The 14,198-nt window shown below is 47.4% G+C and overlaps 1 protein-coding gene across 2 annotated transcripts in view; it reads left to right on the top strand.

Annotated features, from left to right (window-relative positions):
- Nucleotides 1–12,871, top strand: part of GCNT2 (glucosaminyl (N-acetyl) transferase 2 (I blood group)) — a 57,617-nt gene extending 44,746 nt beyond the window's left edge. For both annotated transcript variants that reach the window (XM_040460614.1, XM_040460613.1), the window contains exons 2-3: nucleotides 5,353–5,445; nucleotides 10,534–12,871. In XM_040460614.1, the coding sequence (XP_040316548.1) occupies nucleotides 5,353–5,445; nucleotides 10,534–10,724 (284 nt within the window). In that variant the 3' untranslated portion in view covers nucleotides 10,725–12,871. The remainder of the gene's footprint in view (nucleotides 1–5,352; nucleotides 5,446–10,533) is intronic.
- The last annotated feature ends 1,327 nt before the right edge of the window (nucleotides 12,872–14,198 follow it).

The raw sequence follows: 14,198 nt of genomic DNA, 5'->3' as shown, positions 1-14,198 counted from the left end.
TGTAGATTGCAATCTAAAAGGTTGAAAAATCAGAACACCTGGGTGGCTCAGTGGGCTAAGCGTCCCACCTCTTGATTTTGGCTCAGGTCATGATCTCATGGTTGTGAGATCAAGCCTGGAGTCAGGCTCCGCACTGAGCCTGCTTGGGATTCTCTCTCTCCTTCTCCCTCTGTCCCTCCTGTGCTTGCATGTGTCTGTTCTCTCCCTCTCTCAAAAAAATTAAATAAAACAAAATTTTAAAAAAATGTGTAAAAGGTTGAACAACCACTGATGTGATCTATGCTTCATTTGAAAGAGAGACTATGTGATGTTAAATGGTGTTCCAGCATACATAGCTGGTTAGCAACAAAGCTGGGATAATAATTAAGTTCCCCAATCCCAGCGGGAAGGCCAGTGTATTCCATGGGGAGGGGGTTGGTAGATGATTCTGCCTTGGGTCAATCTCTGGGAGAAAAACAGGAAATAGTTATGCTTAGTGGACACTTTTAGAAGAGAAGGAGCATCTGGATATTGGCCCAAGTGATGGGATCAGTAGCTTTGGGGTCTCCATGTATGTTTTAACCCAAGGCACCTTCACTTACTGAATAGTGGTCACATGGCACATTTAGACCATTCAATCTCTTGCTTGCCATTATCTCCTCAAAATAATAATCAAGCGATGCCTGCAAAGTATTCACATTGAGCTGATATTCGAGCTGTGACCAGAAGTCTTGTTGAGGGTCTTATCACTTCCCGAAGCTAGTTGCACCAGTAGGACGGATGTGGAGAATAAGTGATTGGTGGCCACTTAAACAATTGCTGGAAGGCAAACTGAAGCTGGTTGGCCTTGGCTGAGAGAATTGAATAAGTACTTTTTGATATCAAGAGGTAGAACATGATTACACCTTAAAGTACAGTGGCCTGTTGGAAAACCAAGGTGGCAAGCAGGCCTGTCCTGTCGACACCCAAGCTAAGCGGTCCTACCGCCATCTCTGAAGACCAAGTTGAGGGGCAACCCTTGACCATGGGCACTCATTGACCCCTTTAACATTGACTGAAAATCCCCGGTGGGCCAAATGCTGTGAGGTCAAGGCACAGTGCAGACTGGTCTTCTGCTCAACATGGCTTCTCCTCACACGGAGGAGGCTGATCGTCTCCAAGGAAGTGACTTGAGAGGTCTTCTCAAACACACGTATTCCCGGCCATGGGGACGAGTTTGTTAAATTAACCAAAGGATGGAAGGTACACAGTACGGGATTCCTTCCCAAGGGCAAAGTGTGAGGAAAGGGGAGAGAGAAGCTAACTGGAAACCTGCTCAAGGCTGAGGGAGGGACTCCAAGGCGAGGAGACACAGGAACTGTGTCCTCTTTGCACTGTCGGTGATAGCTCAGGGCTTCTCAGACTTCCTTGTGTGCCAGGCTCCTCTGGGGATCTTGTGAAGATGCCGATTCTGGTGCAGGATGTCTGGGTGGGGCCTGGTAGTCTGCGTTTCTAACAAGCACCAAGGGGGTGCCCAGTCCGACAACCACCACACTTGCAACGCTAGGGGCTCTGCCCACTCCTGCCAGTTATTCCTGTGCCTCAGGAAGGATTCTTTGCAAGAAAAGACAAAATAGAATTTGACTTTGTCCGTCTCCTTGGTTCTACTTTTTTCCTTTCAATTTTTTTTTTCATTTTATGTATTTGAGAGAGAGAGAGCGCGCGCGTGCGTGAGCAGGGGAGGGGCAGAAAGAGAGAGTGAAAGAGAGAAGCCCAAGTAGGCTCCACACTCAGTGCAGTGCCTGACTCGGGGCTCGATCCCACAACCCTGGGATGATGACCTGAGCCGAAATCAAGAGTCTGACACTCAACCAGCCGAACCGCTCAGGCGCCCCTCTCCGATTCTATTTTTCAAACTATAATTTTTGTAGGCACGAATATGAGTAGTATTTAAACAGGCATGTTGGAGATTTGTCATTACACAGAAAGTATAGAAGTTGAGGTTTATAATTTCATGAGCCGGAGGTTCACACGTGCTATGTGTTTACTTTAAAGACATTAAAGCAGCCATTATGGGGCGCCCGGGTGGCTCGGTCGGTTACGCATCTGACTTCAGCTCAGGTCATGATTTCACAGCTTGTGGGTTTGAGCCCCGCGTCGGGCTCTGTGCTGACAGCTCAGAGCCTGGAGCCTGCTTCCCATTCTGTGTCTCCCATTCTCTCAGCCCCTGCCCTGCTCACCCTCTGTCTCTCTCTCAAAAATAAATAAACATTAAGAAAAAAAAAAAAAAGACAGCAGTCATTAATTGTAAATGTCACCATCTCTAGAATAAGGAATGTGTTTCTGAGGAAGAGTCAGTTTTTGGTGAAGAGTATTAACGAAAAGGAGAGGGAAAAAAAATATCTTGTTTTGTAAAAAAAAAAAATGTAATGTAAAGGAGGGTAGGGACTTTTTCTCATGGCAATGCGTTCTTCACCCTCTTCTGCTGTAGTTATTTAATCAAAATAGACTCATAAAAATCACATCCATGTAGGGGCACCTGGGTGGCTCAGTCGGTTGAACATTCAACTTTGGCTTGGGTCGTGATCTTGTGTTTCGTGAGTTCAAGCCCAGGTCAGGCTGTGGGCTGACAGCTCGGAGCCTGGAGCCTGCTTCAGTTTCTGTCTCCCTCTCTCTCTGCCCCTCCCCCCCCACCAAAAAAAGTTAATAAAAGCAAATAAACAAATAATCATAAAAAAATCACGTCCAGGTCAGCTAATCTTGCTGACACAATTAAATATACCAAATTATCTCTTTGTTTTCTGGACGGCCCTCCCCCCAGCCCCCAACTCAACCAAGGCAAGTTTTATTCTGAATTCTTTTAAAATGTGTACTAAGAACAAAATAAAGAAGTTTCTTTTGGGAAAGGCAAATGCTAAAGTAGTTTTTAAAGTAATAAATGCAAATCAAAGCAATAGGAAAAATTATTGCTTAATAAATAGTGTTTTTCTTCACTACTCAAGATTTATAAGCAAACTTTTCAAGTTTGGCAACAAGAAAAAAAGAATCAGTCTTATAGTGAGCCCTTGGGGGTAAGGATTCATGCTATTTACAGGAAAGGCTTGCATAATTTAATTTTGGTTGGGAGACCTTGGTACAATTCTTGATTCAGAGCATCATATAATTATCATGTGACATCAGGGCAGAAGAACAGAGCTTTTTTCTTCTGAAAATCACATTTTTATTAATGTTTTTAAAGAGGAAACATGTTTATGTGCCCATCCACTTAAACTTCTTGAAAATTATTGGTTTTGCCCAGTTTCTTTTTTCTTATGAAAGAATACTTATCATCTTGAGTAAGTTTTTGTCTAGTTAGTATGTGTATTAGTTTTCTATTTGCCATTGTAACAATCTACCACGGACTTAGCAGCTTAAATAACATAAATGTATTATGATACAGTTCTGTAGGACAGAATTCTGACACGGTCTCACCAGACTAAAACCAAAACGTCGGCTGGTCTCCGTTCCTTTCTGTAGGGTCTGGGCCTTTTTCAGCTTCTTTTTTTTTTTTTTTTTTTTTAATTTTTTTTTTCAACGTTTATTCATTTTTGGGACAGAGAGAGACAGAGCATGAACAGGGGAGGGGCAGAGAGAGAGGGAGACACAGAATCGGAAACAGGCTCTAGGCTCTGAGCCATCAGCCCAGAGCCCGACGCGGGGCTCGAACTCACGGACCGCGAGATCGCGACCTGGCTGAAGTCGGACGCTTAACCGACTGCGCCACCCAGGCGCCCCCAGCTTCTAATGACCGTGGTCCTTACCCCATTCCTCTACGTTTAAATAGTAAAAAAAAGACTAACTCTTTACCTCCCTCTTCTACTGTTAAAGACCCTTGTGATTGCATTGCACTGACCTTGATAATTCAAAATAATCTCCCTGTTTTAAGGTCAGCTGATTAGCAAACTGAATTCTCTTTCACCTGTAACATAACATATTATCAGGTTCCAGAGATTAGGGTTCGGACTTCTTTGAGCGTATGTCGAGGGGAGTGGTATTATTCAGCCTACCAGATCTTGTAGGGAGGGACTGTTACCGTTTGAGTACACATGTCATACCTATGTCAGTACATTAGAATCACGTTCAGATTACATTGCGCACTGGTGAAGATTGCCGGAGCTCTTATGAAGCAAAATATTTCTTCTTTTGTTGTATTTGCATTTGATTCCCACGTACTTATTTTCCAATGATGGGAACCTTGGGGTAAAACTATTCGATAGGAGTAGGCAAAAGTTACTGAGATAGAGAGGGTTATTTAAAATAGTTTAGCCCAGTGTTTCTCAAATGGGGCAGTTCTGCCCCCCAGCCCCGACCCCAGGGACATTTGGCAACACTGGAAGATGTTTTTAATGGTCACAACTTGGGGGCGTGTACTACTGGCATCTGGTGGGTGGAATCCAGGGATGCTGCTATCTTACAGTACCCGGGAGAGGCCCTACAACAATGAATTATCTAGCCTAAAGTGTCAATAATGCCAAGGAGGAAAAGCCCTGCTTAGCAAGATGGCGACCTCTAGAGCTGTCCTCTCCTCTTTTCAAGGCTTCCTACTTTTCAAAGGTGAATCCGGTAACTAATTGGGTAGTGGGTTGGCAACTAAACGTCTGGCCAAAAGAACACCTGAAAGAAATAGAGAAGTTGGGGAGTTCAGGGCACACCAGTCTTCCTAGGAAAAACTCAAAGCTCACAGCTTCCTGCTTGGGGTCAACTGTTCATCTTCTTTGGGTGACCGGCAATCACGTCTTGTCTCCTCTTTCTCTGTTCCCAGGGCCTCACACAATGCTCGGCAACACCAAATGCTCAAGAAGCACTTTAACAAATAAAGAAGGATCGTGTGTTAAGGGATTTGTTTGAGTTTATATGTAGTAAGCAAGATATTTCCCTTCTGTATGCCTCATACTGCAAGTTCACTTAATTAGTGCTTAGCACCTAGGGTAGCCTGTTTCCTGAGCTTTCATTTTAAGATCGAGGTCACATGGAAAGTCCGAAATAGCTGTAATATTAGGATTGAAAGTGAATTCAGCTCAAGGCCATTGAGAGATGACCCAAAACTCCTCAACTTGTCCACCTGCATTATGGTTTCCTGCTACGGTATTTCTTAACCTCTATTTTGCAGGCTTGGGCACACATTATGAAAAACCACCTGTATGTGCGTATGTATTTTTACTGGTAGCAAGGCAGAGCTCATAATCATCAGCTACTCACACCACGAGCTTCTGAGGTCTTACACCAGTGATGGAAAATCTAACGCGAAAGATAACGTAGTGAAAAAGTGAACATGATGTGGAGGCTTCACTGATGCGATCGACACCCTTCTGTCTTGGTTCTCATGTCTGCTTTTCTCCCTTATCAATGTTGCAGGTGTCCCGGGCTCCATGCCAAATGCATCGTGGACCGGTAACCTCAGGGCTATAAAGTGGATCGACATGGAAGATAAACACGGCGGCTGCCATGGTGAGGCACTCACTTCACTCTTTGAGGCCACACTGCTTGTTGGTGTTGGCATGGAGGTAGCTGTGGAATACAGGGGTTCTCGCGGACAGAACTGCTTGTGTATTTAAAACAATCCGAGTTCCTGGAGTAGCTAGAGGCTTTAAGACATGGGCCTTGAAAAGGAGACTTCGGGGTCTCGCCGACATGCTCCAGCTCATGATTCCTGAGGGGGTTGAGAGGTGGGCTCGACTTATAATGGCATTTTCTTGCTGGTTTCTGCTGTCTTCACATGATTTATTTCTCTTTCTTTTGGGAGTGTGGTGGTTAGGAGGGGAAGTGGTCAGGATGAGAAGTGACGTCATGGTCTCACCACAGACCCAAGCAGGCTCCACGCTGCCAGCACAGAGTCCAACGCAGGGCTCCAACCCGAGAACCGTGAGATCACGACCTGGGCCGAAACGCAGAGTCGGGCGCTTAACCGACTGAGGCACCCAGGTGCCCCTGCGATAGAACTTTCTAAAGAAGGGTTTTTATCAGCCCTGGCATACGTTCCATTCACACTGTCTGGTACCTACTCAGCATGGTATTCATTCACTAGGATGAATGACCGGATGGCTTAAATAACAGGAACTTATTCGCTCCCAGTTCTGCAGGCTCGAAGTTCGAGATCAAGGTGTCTGTTAATTTGGTTTCTTCTGAGAGGCTTAGAGATACCCCCTTCTTCCCGGGTCCTCACGTGGTCTTCTTTCTGTGTGCGTCTCTGTCCCAATCTCTTTTTATACTGACACCACCCATATAGAATCAGGTCCCATCCTGTGTGACCTCATTTTCACTTGCTTTCCTCTTTAAAGGCTCTCAGATTTACACCGCACCCCCTTCTCATGTCTTCCTGAGGTCCCCATCCGCTGAAGATGGCAACACCCTCACATCCCATACACCCTGCTCTCCAACATCTTCATCTTAATCAGCCAACATTTTCCCCACAGGACATCTCCCGCCCCCTGCCTGCATTCTCATCACAGCCTGCCCTCCTTGGAGCAGGAAGAGAGTGGAGAGAAGGTTGCTTTGCTCTTTGATCTCTGGGGGACTTCTTCAGAAAAGAGACCATCGCCATTAGTCCAGGTCCCAATACTTGAGATGTCTTGCCTTTTCCACAGTCCTTCTGTAACCCTGTCATCCTCCCTGTGGGACTGCTGTGGTCACCTGATCTGCTTCTCCATCTCCTCTCCAGCTGTAACACTGGAAGACTTCAGCCGCCACCGCAGGGACCCCTGTGACGTCATTACTTTGCGCCTCTGGCCTCTACCACGGAAGCTTCTGTACTGTGTGTCAGCACCAAGCCCTGCCCCTCCCTAGAACCTTACTCTCATTCTCCTTGTCCTCACCTGTATCCAGGCCCTACCCCATAGACAAGGTACAAGCTAGTCAGGTTTCCATTTTTATAGGGACCTTTACTTATCACACGACAGGTGGGCCCATGAGAGTAGCTCCAAGCCAGGAACCTGCAGAGGGTACACAGCTTGGGTAGCCCAAGCCTCTGAGACAAATGTCTCATTTTTCTTCTCTTAGCCGTGAACATCTGAAAGCCTGATATGGTTCCGAACCTAAAAATAGTTTGTCCCCCAAACCACTAGATGGGGAAAAGAAAAGACATAACCCAGAGGAGCACCCAGAACAGTGCCTGCGAGTCTGGAGTACAATCCGGACCTTTCCCCCTTGGTCGCGAGTGGTGGATTTGTTCCAAACCCGTGGATGCGCACCTGCTTTATAGGCCCTTAGAATCACAGAGACTACTCTACTCTACGGTCTTGAACTTGGAGCTCCCATCTCTGGTTACAATTTCTTGTTACTCGGCTGGTTTTCTTCACTGAAAATATACAGACTTTATATCTTTACTGTCTTTCTCCCCAGAACAGAAGTGAAGCCCCAAGAGGGTTAGGATTTTTGACCAGTTTGTTTATTGCTATATCCCACACCTAAAATGTGTTGTTGTTTGAAATGCATTTGCTTTATTATTATTATTATTATTATAAGTTTACGTATTTATTTTGAGAGGAGGGGGAAAGAGCAGAGGGAGAGGGAGAGAGAGAATCCCAAGCAGTGTGGGGCCGGACGCGGGGCTCAACCCACGAACCTTGAGGTCATGACCTGAGCTGAAATCAAGAGTCAATTGCTTAACCCACAGAACCACCTAAGTCCCCCATGTGTCTGCTTTTTTAAAATTGGGATTGGGGAGCCTGGGTGGCTCAGTCGGTTGAGCGGCCGGCTTGGGCTCAGGTCGTGATCTCCCGGTCTGTGAGTTCGAGCCCCGCGTCGGGGGGCTGGCAGCTCAGAGCCTGGAGCCTGTTTCGGATTCTGTGTCTCCCTCTCTCTCTGCCCCTCCCCCGTTCATGCTCTGTTTCTCTCTGTCTCAAAAATAAATAAACGTTACGAAAAATAATAATAAAATAAAATAAAGTTGGGATTGCCAGAGTTTCAACGCTCCCAGCTTCCACCTTCTGCCAGCATCCTTCTGAGGACTCCTTATCCGGCCTGTATACTGGATCAGCCGTCCCCTGCTGTTCTCACGAACAAACCAGGCTCCCCTGCCATTTGACCCTACAAGGCCAACTCGCACATGGAATCACTTCCACCATCTGCTTTTGGCCATTTGTGTTTCCCTGACCAGAGCATTGCTGGGGACTGTTCCAGAACTGTCCCGGTGCCCTTCCCGACGCACTTCGTTTCATCTTTCCTGCTTGCTGTGAACTCTCAATCCTGTGCCCAAACGGCCTTTCGGACCCCAAAAGGTAACAGCTTCAACCTGAGGAAGAACTTTCAAAACACGTGGCCCAAATCCCCTTACCGGATTGTCACGCCATCCCTTTCCGCCATCTCAGGGTATTTTGGACACACGCTTCTCATTGTTCCTTCCCGTCCCGAGAAGGAAAAGTCACCCGTCCCCACAACCAGGGTCCCCATCCGGGGTCTCGGTTATGTGCGGGTTTCCCTTAAGGGATCCCCTTGTTTCCTTGAGTCCCAGTGGTGCCCTCGTGCTGGCCCTTTTCCTTCTCCTTCAGTGTCATGATCGCCTGTAGCCTGAAGACCCCATTGTCTGTGAGCCTCTAGTTCACGCGCCCTGAAATGGTCTCTCCACTTTGTTTTCTTAAGCGTGGATGTGCTTATTAACCTGCATTCCGTTCTCACTCCCCAGTTACCTCCGATTGTCCACTACTCTGACTTCTGTCCCCCATCCATTTCCCCTCTCTATTGTGCTTCCTGCCAGCCGTATGAAATGAATGATGATTAATGACAGCCTCTCTCTGTTCTGTTTCAAATACCCTTCCTTTCCCACTCATGGCAACGCCATGAACTTGGAACCGGCTCTCTGGTTTACATTAAGTTATTACTGCGGCCTCGTGGTGGATTTCTAACTGTACCCTGCAAAGCTCTGTAAAATTAATGCTGCTAAAGCCCAATTTACCCTCTGATTCTTCCATTCAAAACTCTTCAAAGACTCTCCCTATTTATGGGATTACAAAAGGCCCAGCCCTTGAGTTTAAGTCAGTCAACCGTAGTCTTTCCAGTGCGCGCCAAGAAACCTCTAGAAAAGGGGTTCAACTTCCTCCCATTCCTTTTCTAACCCCCTTGCCAACCAAATTCTCTCTTGTAGAGAAAACCACCCCCCTGCACATTTTCCCCAAATGAAGCCACCATCCATGCCCCTGATGCCAACCCCCCCCCCCCCCGCCCAGCCAAGTTCTGTCCTTCCACTAACTCTCCACTCATTCGTCTCCATCCTTTCATTCAACAGCTATTAATTCAACACCTAATACTTCCCAGGAACTGTCCCGGATGCAGGTTGGGACAGAGAGGACAGCAAAAGGGCCTCCGGTTCCAGCTCTTCGGACCTTCCATCCCAGGCCAGGGAGAAAGACAATAAGCCAAATATTTGCGTTCGTGGCCCTGACATACCAATCTATCCGTTGGCAGCGAGAGCCGAGAGAAAAATGAATTGGGGAAGGCGGAAGGGGGTCAGAGGAGGCCTCCCTGAGAACTCGGCCTTGAGGCAGATACCTGGGGTGGTGAGAGAGGGAGTCTGCGGGAGGTGTGGCGGAAGCTGGCGGAAGGGGGCTGCCTGGGGAGGAAGAACTATGTGGATTCTCAGGTGGAACATGCCTGGTGTGCGGTGGGGGGGTTGGGGGGCGGCCAGCAAGGAGGCCACTGCGGCCGGAGTAGCGTTGGGAAGCATTGTAATCGGGTGAGCAAGGGGCCGGAGGTCAAAGGCCAGACTCAGGAGCTTTCGATGCCATTGCTGGGATTTTGGCTGTGCGTGCACATGAGATGAGGAGACATCGTGGTGTGCTTGCGAGCAGAACGATCCCCGTGGCCGTGGGGCTGAGAACATCCCAGCAGGCGGAGGTGGGGACAGTAGAACCCAGGCGTTACTGTGACAGTTCTGGCGGGAAGATAGAGGTGGCACGGGCCGGGATGGGAGTAGCGGACGCGGTGCGAAGCGATCAGATTCTGCGACGATCTTGAAGGTGCAGCTACCAGAGTTGCTACCGGAGGTGGGGGCTGTGAGAGAAAGGGGGAGAAATGCCCAGGGCGCTGAAAAACTAGGAGTGGTGTGGGTGTCACGGGAAAGACGTGGCGGGGATTGGGAGGGGAGTCAAGCTGGCGTGTGGAGACATGTCACATCAGTGGGGTTGATTCTCCTCTAAGAGGAGACGAACGTAAGCACTTGGAGAGACTAAGCCCGGGCTCAAAGAAGAGGTCTGACCGGTGCCTCCCAGCAAGACCTCTCCCGCCCGTCCGCTTCTGGAACTTCCTACCCATAACCCTCAGGCCAGAACACATGAATCGTCTCACGATGCCTGTGGCCGCTCTTGCCTCATATCATTGAACCCTCCTGTTGTTCAAGCACGGATGTGTCCCCCTTAGCTTTCCAGAAGGGGTTTCACTTCCTTGTGGGCCGGGCCGACACGACCCCGTGTCATACGGAGTCCCAGAGCACCGGGCACAGCGTTAGCTACTCAGTAGACAGGCCCCACTCTCCCGCTGCGCCCCTTCACCACCCCCACCTTTCCAGACCAGACATGTTCTGACGGTTTCTTCTCTCCTCTGCAGGCCGCTACGTACACGGCATTTGTATCTATGGAAACGGGGACTTGAAGTGGTTGATCAATTCGCCCAGCCTCTTTGCTAACAAGTTTGAGCTGACTACGTACCCCCTCACTGTGGAATGCCTGGAACTGAGGCTTCGAGAAAGAACCCTGAATCAGAGCGAAACCGTGATCCAACCCAGCTGGTACTTCTGAGCCACTCTAACCCGTGATCGGAGGGCAGTCGCGGCCTTTTCTTCGTGAGAGAACCCGGCCCCGCTTACGGTAACGGTTGTAGCCGCGAGGTCACGGCTGCAGGACCTGGCCGGGTTATTGTGTGTTACAACACCCGCCGGGCACTGGGAACTGTGCAATCAGGAGCACTGGGACGATGCTGGCACGTTCGGCATCCTGGCCTTCTCTTGACGGTTGTTCCACGTCGGGCTCGTGATCAGATCCGTGGCCAGTGGAACTGGCGTCAGACCTTTGCACCAGATACTCATCAGAGCGAGATGCTCTCACGCAAAGGAGAGCTATAGATAATACTGTTTAGGAAAATAGGAACTGTGTTTCTCCGGAGAAGGAATCTCCTATGCCAGACCCGTAGCCACGCGTTCATGGGTACCCCTCCTCTTTGCTCAGCGGCCCCCCGGGCATAGAAACAGCTTCCTGGGCACCTCAGCAATCTCCTTTAAAACCTGAGCTGCTAGAATGGAGAACTAGATCGTGTTTCCTGAGTTTCAACACGAGCACGGTGAGCTTACCGTGTCTGAAGGTCTGTACAGAATGTAAAGTCGTTAACGAGAGGCGGGATATGCTATCAGACAGCAGTCACTGGCGGCTGCTTCGGCAAAGGGACCCCAGGGAAACGGGACCTTTCTTGTGGGTCAGAATGTACTCTCGTCCCTCTTCCATTGTTTTCCATGTCGAATGCTAAAAAGTTCCCACCGAATGAAGATGTTTCTAGAACTGAAGTGCTGTTGCATGGCTCTCATCCCAAGTCTCGAACCCTCAGGAATGAATCACTCGCCTCTTGGATCACCACCCTCCACCCCCCACCAAAGTGATCTTACCTGCAAAATGGAGTCCAGACTCTATGCCGCGACACTTCAAGGACTCCAGAGTATTTTCTGAGTAGCTTTACAATGCTTGGTGCTGATAAGAGTGCCTAGATTTTTAAGAGCTTTCAGCTGTGAGTGAGCTGCTTTGTCGCTTATCCCTTGTCCCGTTCTCTTACCCAATTCGTTCCCTCAGCACACAGTAAATATTTCTTGAGCGTCTGTTATACACCAGATATGTGCTTGAGACAAGGAGAAAAGTAAGACAGAAGCTACTTGCGTCTGAAATTCTTGATAATAGCATCCACGTGGGGAAGGCTGCTCTAGAGAATCTCACAGACTGCTTGTATTTTAACGCATTCACATCCAGGGTCGTAGTTTGGGCTGTCCGGCCAGGGATCTGAGTAGTCAGAAATGAGGGTCTAAATCAGAGACCATTCCAAAGAAAGAAGGGAAGGAATAGACCGAAGCTGAGGCCTGTTAGCGGGCTCATTGCGTTAAAACCTTACAAACACTCTTGGGAGGCTCACACGATTACCCCCATTTTGCAGATAAATTAAGCAAGGCTTAGAGAGGTTGTTGATAAGCATTAGGAAACAAGTTCTCTGAGGATTGGGATGTTCTTACTGGTCTCCTTAGTTCAGTTTCCTGAGAAGGTGAGATAAAGCCATAGTTAGTATACCAGAGGGTAGGTTTTAAGAGCAGTGTCAGTGTTAATATGAGAAAATGTCCTGTCACGTCGGAAAAATGTGAAGTCTACTTTTGTATTCCTACATCCATTGAGTTCCTTAATATTTATTTATTCTCACCAAAAAAAGTTAACTACAGCTAATGATACCCTTAATACGGTTTTGCCCTTTTTTCTCTCACTGTGTCTGTTGAATGTTTGTTGTACTTAAGGGAATGCCTTTGAAGTAAAGCCTTATTTTTGTCCAGCTACCGAAAAAGACGGAACTGTGCAAAGTGGTAAAGGGTTGAAGCATAAGGAACCCGTCTGGAGCTAATGAGTCTAAAAATCATCTTTTCTTTCAACTTCGTTAAATGACCCCCACCTGAGAAGAAGACACGTTTTACACTGGATCGTTCTCCTCTAGAACGAGAAGCCTTTGGGAATAGAAGATGTTTACATGTCTGTTGTTGGTCCATCTCTGTGTCTTAAAAACCTTAATATTGGAAGATTGTAGTGTTTGGGCAAGTGGGTTTCCACTAGCCTCCAGGGATGGCTGAAACTTCTAAACCCATCCTTGTTTTTCATGATGTTCCATGTTGTTGTCTTGGAAATAAATTAATATATTGTTTTCCACCTTTGGGGCTATGGTGTATCTTTATTCGATAGTTGGGTAATATGCACTAAAGACCAAGCTTCACGAGATAATTCTTCTAGCATTTTTTTTTTTTTTTAATTTTAAATATGTGCAAAGCAGCGCCTTGCTGCCTCAGTTGGTGAAGCGTGCAACTCTTGATCTCGGGGTTGTGAGTTCGGGCCCAGGCTGGGTATAGAGATTTCTTAAAAATAAAATCTTAAAAAAAAACAAAACATAAGAATAAATGAACTTCTCATTTTAGAATAGTTTTACAGACACATTGCAGGTTGCACTGAAAGTGCCCATATACCCCCTAACTCAGTTTCCCCTGCTATCAACATATTACATTAGTATGGTACATTTTATTTAGATTTCCTAAATTTTTACCTAATTGCCTGTTTTTGGTTCCAGGATCCCATCTAGCAGGCCACATGGCATTTGGTCATCAGGCTATGATCATTTTGCCGACTTCTCTTGTTTTCGAGGACCTTGGCGATTTTGATGGGTACTAGTCAGGTGTTTCGTAAAGCGCCCCCCCCCACCACCGCCCCCACCGTGGTTTTGTCCGATGTTTTGCTCATGGTTAGACTGGAGGAGGAAGACCACATGTTTTGCTCATGGTTAGACTGGAGGAGGAAGACCACAGAGATTAAATGCCATTGCCATCACATCATATCAAGGGTACATGACTTATCAGAATTGAGGCTAACCTTGATCACCTGACTTAAGTAATGTTTGTCATGTTTCTCCACTGTAAGGTTACTCTTTTTTCCCCTTTCCACTCAGTAAGTACTCTTTGGAAGGAAATCATTATTCGCAGCCTGTATATAAGGAATGGGGAGTTGAGCCCCACCTTCTTTAGAGTAGAATACCCACATCAATTACTTGGAATTCTTCTATAAAAGAGAGTTGTCTCCGAGAAGATGGGTGGCTCAGCCAGGTAAGCGTCCGGCTCTTGATTTCGGCTCAAGTCATGATCTCACGGTCCCTGAGATCAAGCCCCGCTTCGGGCTCTGCGCTGACAGCACAGAGCCTGCTTGGGATTCTGTCTCCCTCTCTCTCCCTGCTTCTCCCCCACTTGCTATCTCTGTCTCAGAATAAATAAAAATAAACTTCTTTTAAAAAGAGAGATTTGTCAATTTCCCCAGTTCACTCGAATATTTATATCAGTGAGGCTCGTAGATATTCATTTTATTTTATTTTTTTTTCAATATATGAAATTTATTGTCAAATTGGTTTCCATACAACACCCAGTGCTCATCCCAACAGGTGCCCTCCTCAATACCCATCACCCACCCTCCCCTCCCTCCCACCCCCCATCTACCCTC

The sequence above is a fragment of the Herpailurus yagouaroundi genome, unplaced genomic scaffold (genome assembly GCF_014898765.1).
Source record: "Herpailurus yagouaroundi ecotype Mexico unplaced genomic scaffold, PumYag 250, whole genome shotgun sequence".
Lineage (NCBI taxonomy): Eukaryota > Metazoa > Chordata > Mammalia > Carnivora > Felidae > Herpailurus > Herpailurus yagouaroundi.
Note: the sequence above shows the minus strand (reverse complement) of the source record. Positions and strands in the feature narration are given on the sequence as shown.